The following is a 10,672-nucleotide window of genomic DNA, read 5'->3' as shown; positions in this document are numbered from 1 at the left end:
TACCACATTACGTTTAGTGAACAGAATCAATTAAACAAGGCCACAGACTGCATAATATATTCATATACTGTCTGTGGACAAGGTTAATCAAGCTCTGGCAGCAACACACTGTGCAACGTGTCATCAGAGCGGTGTCAGGACCAAAAGGATCAGGAAAAATATTGGCACCTACACAAAATGAAATGGCTCAAAGTGTTTTTTTGGTTCACATCAAAGACTATACAGTCAGTGGTTTACATCAATTTTGAAGATGTGGTCATCTTGTCTGAACAGAACTTTTGTGGCCCTGTCAACGAATCCACTGGCTCCAGGGTTGTTTAGACGTACAGTCTGAGCACTCATTCAGAAAACTTCCACAAAGGATGGCCCTTTGTATCCTCGCTCCGGGTCAACTGAGGACTTAGGAACATTCATATAAGAGACTTCTCCCTAAAGATTAAAGTGGCCCTCCTAAGAGTCTGACACTTTCTTTAAGATGAACTCACTTACATGGGACTAAAAGCCTTTCAATGAGTGATGTATATTTTCTTGTGGGGTTGTTGGTCACCGTCAGTCAAACCATGCCCACACAGTGGTAATTGTTCTGTGCTAACAGCATGGCTTTCAGGATGGTAATGTCTGTCTTTTATATTTCAGTAAGTAGTGGATGATTGCTGTGAAGCTTGGTGCCGACACTGGCACACCGGAGGATGACTGGTCATCATTAATAATTACACTTAAGTCTTTCCTGCTTTAAAAACACAAAGATCTAGAGTTTTGGTCCTTTTAACTTCTGCCAGTAATTTAGTTTAGGACACCTGAAAAGCCAGTGATATTCCCATCAGCCTCAGCTGTACTTTGTGTGTGCGCTAATGAGCAAAAGTTAGCATGCTAAACATAGACGATGCACAAAACACCCGTTGAACATCAACATGTTAGCATGCTGACAGTAGCATTTTGCTCTCAGCACTGTTGAGTTATTTAGTTATCGCTACTTGATATTCTAGTAGTTGTGCAGGTCCAGTTTTCTGATTAGAAAAGGACACCGTAGAAAGAGAGAGAGAAAAGTTCTCACTAAAATAGCAGATGAATGCACAAAAAATAAATCCATTAATTCAAATAATATGTTAAAAAATCTACAATACATAAAAAAATGCCAGACAATGGGATGTAAGACTTTTTTTTCAGGCCCGTCAATAACAGTTTACTGGCATCCCCCCATTTGACACTGACAAATCATCAATAATGCAACATTTCTAACAATCTTTTCTCAGGTGTTCAGTGTCACCGTCTCTTCATGACTTTCCATTTTTCAGGTGAGATGGCTGAAATCCCCTGAACACAGAAAGAATCATTCGCACAATCCAGACTTTCAAGCTCCATTTAATGTCCGAGCAAAACGAGTATGTGACTGTTTTAAGGAGTGAGTAAAATAGAAAGTGCATTTCTTTGTTCATTGGAGTTCAACATAATAAAAAAGTTCAAAGCAGTTTTTATGTCAGAAGGAGCAGAACTCTTAATTTTGTAGAAACAGCAAAGAAATCAGTAAAGGTACTCTGTCGGAGTATTTGGTGGTATGATGTAGATCAAAGGCACATCACAGCTTTGTATCTCACTGGGGATTGTTGCACACGCACAGAAAACACATGCACAAGCCTTCAGAATACATTTCCCATGTGGCTCTGACACACAGTGTCATGATCTACAGTTGAGTGGATAGTAAATGTCATGGAGAAGTTTGAAGAGGCAAGAAATGTTTAGCCAGAGCTCGGTGCTTTTTAATTTGTAGTCTGTAAAAGGATAACATAGCATTAAGAAGGTCCATCTCAGCTTTTATTCAAGTGGATATGATCCGAGAGAAATTCAGCAACAGACGACCAGATTGTTTGGTGTGTGTGTGTGTGTGTGTGTGTGTGTGTGTTTGCTTTTTCTTGCTCTTTTTTGTTTAAAATAGTATCTTTAAAGAATGACCAATATATCCTTGGTTACAACAGTTCTCATTCTAACAGTCAAAAAACAAAACAAAAACAAAAACAAATTAACATTCAGTAAACATTCTTCTCTAAAGGTAGTTCCCTTATATAATTCATTTTCCTCTTCCTTTATGTATACATAAACAAGTGTAATAACATACCAATCAGTGGTTATTTCACATTTGGAAAAAAGCACAAAATGTTTACACTCTTTTACAAGTAAATAAAAGTTTTTGTTGACTGTTTTCAATAAGGGCATAGCATAGTTCAGAGTTCGTCTCACTGTGTTCCGTTTCCCTGCATCTCCTCATTCTCTGCTATTCTGTCATTATATCTTTACATACAATTATGAACAAAGTGGTGGCTTGTGCTCTGAAGCCATGAAGTTTTTTTGGAGAGTGATAATCAGAAAGAGGACAGTGGGTGGGTCTGAGATGCTGTGGGGCAATAGGAAGGGGCCGGAGGGGCGGGGACTCATAGCTGGCCCCCGCTGCAGTGGCTGTCCTGACTGCTGCCGGGCTTCTCTGCGTCCTGACCGGGCAGCTCTTTGAGGATGAGGGTGGCGCTCTTCTCTGAGAACTCATCACCATCTGGCTCAAGGCCGTCGGGACAGGGCAGCTTCAGAAGTTCCTCTCTAAGTTGAGCTGTGTGTCTCTGTCGGGAGAACACACACACACACACACACGGTCAGATTTAACTCAAATATTGAAAGAATACATCACAGTTTTCACACCATCCACCTGTCCAGCCAAGTTGTTAAAAGAGAAGGTTTATTTTGTATTTTCCTTACTGTCAACATATTCCATGTAAAGACCAAAGCCAACAAAGTGGAAACAGATCAGTGCTCCCCAACCTCCCTACTCTGTCTACGGCCCCACTACCTCTGGTGGAAAGTGTAACTCTAAAAACATTTCACAAATATATACATTAAAAAAGGCTAAGGAACCTCCTAAAACAGTTGACCACTTTAGTTTATAACAAAATTTAAAATAGTGCATTCGTTGGGAACTATTTTCAGTGGTGGATGAATCCATATTTGGTGCAGCAGGACGATGTTTGTGGTACTATGATAAAATAAACTATGTGTATTTAAGTCTACGTGCAATTTAGATGTGTCTGAAATGTGCCGAGGTGTTTCCAGGGCTAGATTAAACAGTTAGGGGGCCAAGGTCCATAAACGGTCTGTGGGCCCCTACTGACCTATTAATAGGCATTCATGATCCCCAGAGGACAACTTCAGACTTTGGTGATCCCGACTTTTCATCTAATGCCACCATGAGGTGAAAATTCCAATGTATCCAATATTTGGTTTATTACTAGAAATCAGCAAAACTATAACCTACAACTCTACTTTAGTTTAATGCTAATTAGCAAAGGTTAGTTTAGCTAATATGCTAAACTAAGATAGTGAACATGGGAAACATGATGCACACCTGGGTAAGAGTTGCTAGGGTAGTTGTAGACCCTTAGAGCGCATTCAGTCAACATACACATGTATGAAGTGGGTGTTTTCAACCTGCGTTACCTCCATTCATGACACAGCTCTTATCCTGAGACAGTAAACTCCTGAGCATCAACTACTGTATGTTTGGGTGCTTTTCATCTTGACTATGTAATATAATGTAAATCTAATATAGAATTAACACAATAGTTAATATAATATGTGATATAATAAAAATATAATATACATTTAATGTAAAATAACTGCTTTCACACATGGAAGCTAAAGGACAGGAATGTGGAGTCTTCTCCGTAGCCTGCAGCTGTGTGACAACAGCTGGCTGCGCTCGGGCCTTTTATCAGTGGAGCTGGATTATTTACAGTGAAGAATAATTGTGGTTATTCACTGCCAGAGGTAGAAGAGGGGATAGCAGCCACTCACAGTCTGTGTGTGTGGGTTACTGTGCTTGTATCTCTGGATATTATGAGCTCCTGTGTGCGTCTCACGGGGAGGTCAGCTAGGGATGTGAATTAAGGCGGCCTGTCGAGGGCTCATTGTGCCCTGCAGCCAATTCACTGTTTATTAGTAGGCCACGCTCAAACACCAGCTCTGTTTACATGCACTGAGGTAGCCTTCTTACTGCTGGTATTCTGCATGAACCTCATGTGCACAGAAGTGGGAAACCTAGGTTTGAAAGTCAGAAGTCCGGTAGCTGGTCAGCCTTGACTGACTCAGTAACTAAAAATCAAACCACACAAAGGAAAAGTATACAGTATAAATGAATAAATCAGGCAGCTTTGCTCAGATCAAGGGTTGCAAATGCAAGTGCACCACCAATTAAATTTTAAAAACAATTAGGACTTAGTATGTCCTCCTTTATTTTTAGGTGTGACACTGAGTATTCATGGCATCAAATGCTGCCTGTTCTATCCTGTTCCAATCTTAGGGAGGGTGACTTCCTTCAGTGCCTCGAAGTTTGTTGGGGGGCCCTCCTTAAAGCCCTGTTACCATCAGAGGAACTTTTCCTGTAGTTCCTCTACCAGCGTTTCTACCGGAGGATCCACGGTCCAAGTTTAGTTCCAGGAAGGAGTTCAGTGTGGATCGTTGCTGATTGGGCAAATACAGGGCTCCACTGTGAGAGCGTTTCACTCGCATATGCCAGTAAAATCAGTGTGACAATGTGAAGAATGATTTAGACACACTGATGCAAATGACTGTCAGTTCCTTGGGTTCCCAGTTTGTAACAAGCATTTTATCAGTAGGCCGACACAAAGACACCAGTGAGTGAAATTAGTGGATTGAAAAACATGGTTTTGCTGTTTATGGAGCGGCTACTGCTGGTGTTTGACCTGAGGGCGGCGCTCAGCTCCTCCACACACAGGAGCACAGCAGGAGGCGGCCATGGAGGAGAGCATGGCACTGGCTGAGGTGAAACATTACTCAAAGATAACAATCCCTGCACTTGTTACCGTATGTGCAATAAAACATTGGCAAGTGAAAATAAAAAACACCTGCTAAATGAGCATACACCTGCAGAAAAGTGATAAACTCAAAGTGATTCAGCTCTGCCTGCAGTCCGTCCATTGCTGGTATGTGTTAAGCGTTTACCTTACAAGCCCACAGCCAACCATCGTGCTTTTATGTCAGCGGGCTACTTTGTTTACTTTTACGTGGGCTTTGGCCCCGCTGTGGAACGCACATCACAACGCACTCAAAGGATTTTACTCCGGGGGCAGTTCTTGGGCTTTAGTTCCTTTCTGGTGGAAACGCAGCTCAACTTGTCTCTTCAAAATTCTCCACAAATGTCTACGACATACTTGAGCACTGTGGCAATTTAGCCTTGTCCTTCCTTAAGAATGTAGCAGTGACCCTGGTAGAATGTTTAGACTCATTGTAATGATGACAGAGCACCCAACCACTATGACGACTAGCACTCAAATATTCCCACATTAGAGCTCTGCTCCTGCCATGCTGCACTGTGGGGACCACGCATCAGGCCACAGCATGGATTTCCAAAACGCTTTTACAGGTCTTGGCAAAGTCTGACTGGCTTTGTTGCGATATGGCTTTAGCGGTGGCTTCCAGTATGGATGACATCTGTGTATTCCACTTCTGTTCTGGGAATGTCTTATTGTGTGTGATGCAACAGTTACATCCACTGCTCTGGCACTTCTAAAACACTCACTTTACGATTCCCCTGCACTTCTCTCAGCAGAAATTGCTGTGAAAGCCTGAACAGTATAGGGAGCTTGTCACAGCCCCACACTTTGTGAATTTCTCTACCACTTTTGCTAGTGTTTGAACTTACTAAGGATGATTTGAATATCATCTTGTGCCCTTGTCCTTATTTGTGCAGTGACGTTCTCTCTCAGACAGCTCTCTCCCACGTGTCATCAGCAGATTTAGCAGCTGATGTACCACTTTCAACAGCAGACCACTCACACCGGTGGGTACTGTATGTGAGCGGACTCGTCTGGTCAATGGCTTTTAATTAGCACTAAAAATGGAGTGTTACTCTGGAACTTTTAACAGGGTGCTCTCATTTTTGAAAAGTAGCTTTTTATCATCTGGGGCAGCACGGTGGCGCGGTGGTTAGCGCTCTTGCCTCACAGCAAGAAGGTTCCAGGTTTGTGACCTTTCTGTGCGGAGTTGGCATGTTCTCCCTGGATATGTGTTTTTGGATAAGAATGATACCAACAGCGCTGCTGAAACATGGCATCATTAGGTAATCAAGACAGTGGTGAGGACAGCTAAACGTGTTCAGCTTCAGTGAGGGTGTCCTCATTCAAGCTGTACAGAGTGAGTCACTCACTCCAACCCTCTTAAGTAATGTAACAAGTACACCAGTATCATTCATTATTTTACATCCAGTTCATTTATCAATCTCAACAGAAATAATTCGAATCATCCAAGTCTTTACAATCTTCAGCCAAGTGAGCAGTGTGACCCAAAACCAACTTTTGCCATTAACTCCGGTCACGGCAGTCAGAATCAGCAGCAGGGAAACCGTGCCATGCTGTACAGAGCTCAGGCTGTGCACCACCTCCAGAGAACACGATCAACATGTGGATTGTATGGCTCTGCCACAGTCTACTACGTTCAGTACATTTAACGCCTTTACCTTTAGCGCAGCAGCATGATGGGACATGGTGCGGCCGACCCTTTTGTCACTGCTGTACTGCTGGATGTCTGTGATCCACTCCTCACACTGAGACATGATCTCAGTTCGCTTCAGGTAGAAATGTTTGTGAATCACCTGCAAACACATGACAGGGCAGTGGTCAACAACAGGGTGACACAGCAAAGCGGTATTGTCAGGATGGAAAGATATCAGAATGGTCACAAATAACTTACTACGGCAAACAAGCCTGCAATTTGTAGCTTATCTGCTTACAGCTGGTTTTATTCTCATTCAGAGGATCTAGTTCTTACTTCCATTACAGACGATATCGACTGTAAACAATAATGAGAATTTTCTAGAATTCACACAGGCCTTGTGTATCAGGCTGTGTGAGTAAACAATGACTAAGTACTAAGGAGAAGAGGTGGCTATGCCATTTGGAAATGTTTCAATTTTGCAAATAGTAAGTGCTTGTCCCAGCGTTTCATAAATCTAATACATGCATGAGTTTCTGAATCCGAGTTATCACACTAACACAAAAACTTTATTGATATGCCAACTTTGCTTTACATTGATTTATGCACAGTGCACTGGTTCTTGAGTTGTATTGTCAGTTAGCTACACCCAGGCCCCCTGCTTTCCTACCCCTCCATTTGACTTCCTAGCAACAGTCGCCAGGGCCAAGCCATCAGTATGCGGTGAGTGCTGTAGTGGATGTGTGTGCCGCTGCAGCTCTGCTGGTGGAGGCAGTGGATTGTTATTCTGGTCGCTGCTGATTTGCTGTTAACCAGGGGGAGGAGAGGCAGCAGGGAGGGTTTCAGGATGGCTTTAATCTCACTGACTTCTATAGCTCCCTCTGCTCGCTCCATCTTTCTTGCTACTTCCCATCTCTTCCTCCGAGTATTGCTCCTCCCACCCAACACCCGATTCCCTCGACTGCTTAAGATGTTACATCCATGGTGGTGACTGATGGCTCCTAGCTGAAAGGGGGTGTTTCAAGGTCACAGGTGTGTGGTAAACATCGGCTGCTGAAGCTTTTATGAAGGTGAGACGGTACAGGAATTCAGACGTAGAAACCATATAAAAAAAAACCTATAAGAATGACGAACACAGAAGCACAGAAAGGGGTGTTTTCCCTGGGGCTCCACGTGGCGAGGGCCAGCAGCCGTATAACTTCTGATGTTTGGACATCGCTAATAGTCACAAGGTAAAAGGGAGCTCTTTGTGCAAACTGTCATGAGCAAACTGAAGATTATGGCTTGACAAATGACCTTTCAGGAAATACAAGTCTTTATGCAAATGTATGTGCACACACAGATGCAGAACATGAAGCCACCTACACACAACATTTGCCAGCTTCACTATGTGGAGTCAGATGAAGTCCTCTGATCAAGTGACCTGGCTGACTGATAAACTCTGCGCCCTTTGAGGCGAATGCTGTCCACTCATTATTCCACAGAGCAACTGAGGGAAGAAGAGCAGCAGAGGAAGGGACGTGTGGTAAAGCTTGACACATTTAGGGTCAAGCGCAAGAGTAATGCAGGCATTATGACGTTCCTTATTGTTGGGTTTCCATATTCAATCTGTAGCGTACCGGGGCCCTGGGTGTCTGCTGTTCTCGACCTGACCGCAGCCTTGACCCTGAGGCAGGAGCATAAATATTTCTAACCCTGACATCTGAAGCAAAGGCTTCCTCAGCCCAGGTACAACACTAGCAAAGTAAAACAGGTTTATACCACAAATGACATCATGGTTTACTGAAGAAAAACTGTCACATTATTTTATCGAACCAGTAACCTTTATAAATCAATATTTCAAAGATACCGACGCTGTGAAAACCTGGGCTGCTAAAATGGCAAACATAATCTGCTGGTAATGTAACTGCTTCCTACACATTTATGCAACTGACATCTAGAGACGTACGTTTCGTAATGGTGGTGGAGGTGCTGTCTAACATGTCGCTCCCATAATCTCCGACAGGTGTTCAACTGTGACCCCTTGCATCCTATGGATGGGGCACGGTCATTGGAAAACGCTCTCAATTCTTTAGGTTCTTTCTTTGATTTGTCACCCCTGTGTATTTGCGCTTGTTCATGATGACACCACTGACAACCAAGTGGGGTAACAGGCATTACATGTTGTTTCTCTGTGTGTTGGAGAAACCTTGAGTTTTTGATTGTGTTTGTGCCGTGCCTTGCCTCGCCTCAGCCTTTGCGCCCAGTCTGTGTTTGGGCTTTTTGTGGACAATACAGGAACAGGGGAATGGTGAGCTGTGAAGACTGGTATAATAAATCTGAACTTTTGATCACTTACAAACTGACCATTTATTGGAAGCATTAGCACAAACCTTTACACTGGAGGTTTGAGGTTGAGATCAAGTAGCTATTTTTCTACCAGCAGCACTTGCCGGCGGTTTTTTGCAAAAGCCTGACAGTGGATTCCAGTGGCTTAAGAGAATGATTGCCCTGGCAGCGTGTGGAGAGACAGTGGCCACTCGTGGACCAAACATTTCAGTGTTTTTATCGTATTACTTGCCATCGACTAAAAACAAGCTGCTAAGATGGAGACTGGCAGGTGGACAGGCTAACTTGCTACTGACAGGGAATCATCACTGTCCAGTAACACATAGTGGTGGACTCCATGCTTATATTAACAAGGAATAATGCAGCATGCCCAGTATGTTACAAGAAGAAAAAAACATCCAGGCTGCTGCTGCTAAGGAGGCCGACTCACACCCTTCTCTACAGTGTCACCTTTAGTTTACTATCTTTAGTTTTAGTCAACAATCATTTGGCTCTTTGTGTCAATGTATTGTTTTACACTTGTCCTCAATATCAGTCCTATGTTGCACTGGGGTCCACGAGAAAGAACATTTTGTTTCCCTGTATGTTTGTTATGTATATGTGCGGGAATGACAGTAAATGTGAATCTGAACCTGTAATTAGTGACAGGTGCTGGTGCTGTCTATCCGGCTGCTTGGTTGGATCAAGACAGAAATGCCTCACTAAATCAATAATGCCGCACTGCACAGTACTCGATGGAACAATCCAATTTCCTGTCAGGACAGCTTCCTACCCCTTTGTTCTGTGTGTGCGAGTGTTAATATATGGTAGTGTATGCACTGAATGGGAAAAAATTTTCTTAGTTACTCAAAGTGTTTCTGCACACATTTGTACTTCTTCTGTGCAGCTGTGGAAGGTTTATTATTATTAATCCACATTAGCATGGCCTCCAAATGTCAGCTGAAGAATATATGAAGTAGATTTAACCTCCAATGCTACTTGCACAGCATGAACTGCCCCTCTCCTCCCCCTACAGCTATGAATCAGTTGGTCTGCTCCCTGACACTGACCCTCATTCCAGAGTTCTCAGCCACTAGGGAGTACAGTGTTTGGTGCTACCTGCCTGACATGATGTGGAGCTAGTTAGGGCTGTCACCTATCAGTGGCTCCACGATGCAGATGTGAATATGATAATACTGCTTTTGCACACACAAACACAATGAGGCCCTTCCTTACCTCAAACATACACATTTACAAGTGTGCTCTCCTTCACTGCTTTGTATGCACACACACACACACACACACACACACACACACACACACACACACACAGATCCATATTTTGCAGTTCATTGTCCTTAATTCTACCCGACAATATGCTGTTGTATAATTCAAGGCTGTACCCTGCCACTATAAATAGCATGTGGTAACACTGGGTTCTCACACACACACACACACACACCAAAAATAAAATACTGCCTATGTCATGAGATACTACCAATCCTATGCTTCTATTAGAAGAAAAAGTGTAGCATCATCATTAGCATCGTGATAAAACTGATTTATTCTGCACTGAGAATAAAGGAAGGTGGGACACAGACTATGGATGGGGTCACTGAAATATCAAGAGTTTATCACTTGGGGAATGTAACTGTACTCATCCAACTGGGCTGACGTGAGAGCGGGGGCTGCCATCAGTGTCAAATGGACAGCCAACAACTGCAGGTTTTCATTCCATTCCAAGGACTCCACCCACCGATTAGCTTCTTTGGGTTATGGATGCACAGATGGAGCAACTAACGCTGCCAACTTTAGTTCCCTGCACTAGCAAGGTCAAAATGGGAACATTCAACTTCTGTGCACAGTGTGGTTTAGA

General features: G+C 43.2%; 1 protein-coding gene across 3 annotated transcripts in view; it reads right to left on the bottom strand.

The window, feature by feature from the left end:
- Positions 1-1,346: 1,346 nt before the first annotated feature.
- Positions 1,347-10,672, bottom strand: part of birc6 (baculoviral IAP repeat containing 6) — a 164,503-nt gene continuing 155,177 nt past the window's right edge. For all 3 annotated transcript variants that reach the window (XM_020599885.1, XM_020599888.1, XM_020599886.1), the window contains 2 exons: positions 6,515-6,649; positions 1,347-2,606 (listed from right to left, as the gene is read on the bottom strand). In XM_020599885.1, the coding sequence (XP_020455541.1) occupies positions 2,427-2,606; positions 6,515-6,649 (315 nt within the window). In that variant the 3' untranslated portion in view covers positions 1,347-2,426. The remainder of the gene's footprint in view (positions 2,607-6,514; positions 6,650-10,672) is intronic.

Source organism: Monopterus albus, unplaced genomic scaffold (genome assembly GCF_001952655.1).
Source record: "Monopterus albus unplaced genomic scaffold, M_albus_1.0 scaffold43.1, whole genome shotgun sequence".
NCBI classification, from domain to species: Eukaryota; Metazoa; Chordata; class Actinopteri; order Synbranchiformes; family Synbranchidae; genus Monopterus; species Monopterus albus.
Note: the sequence above shows the minus strand (reverse complement) of the source record. Positions and strands in the feature narration are given on the sequence as shown.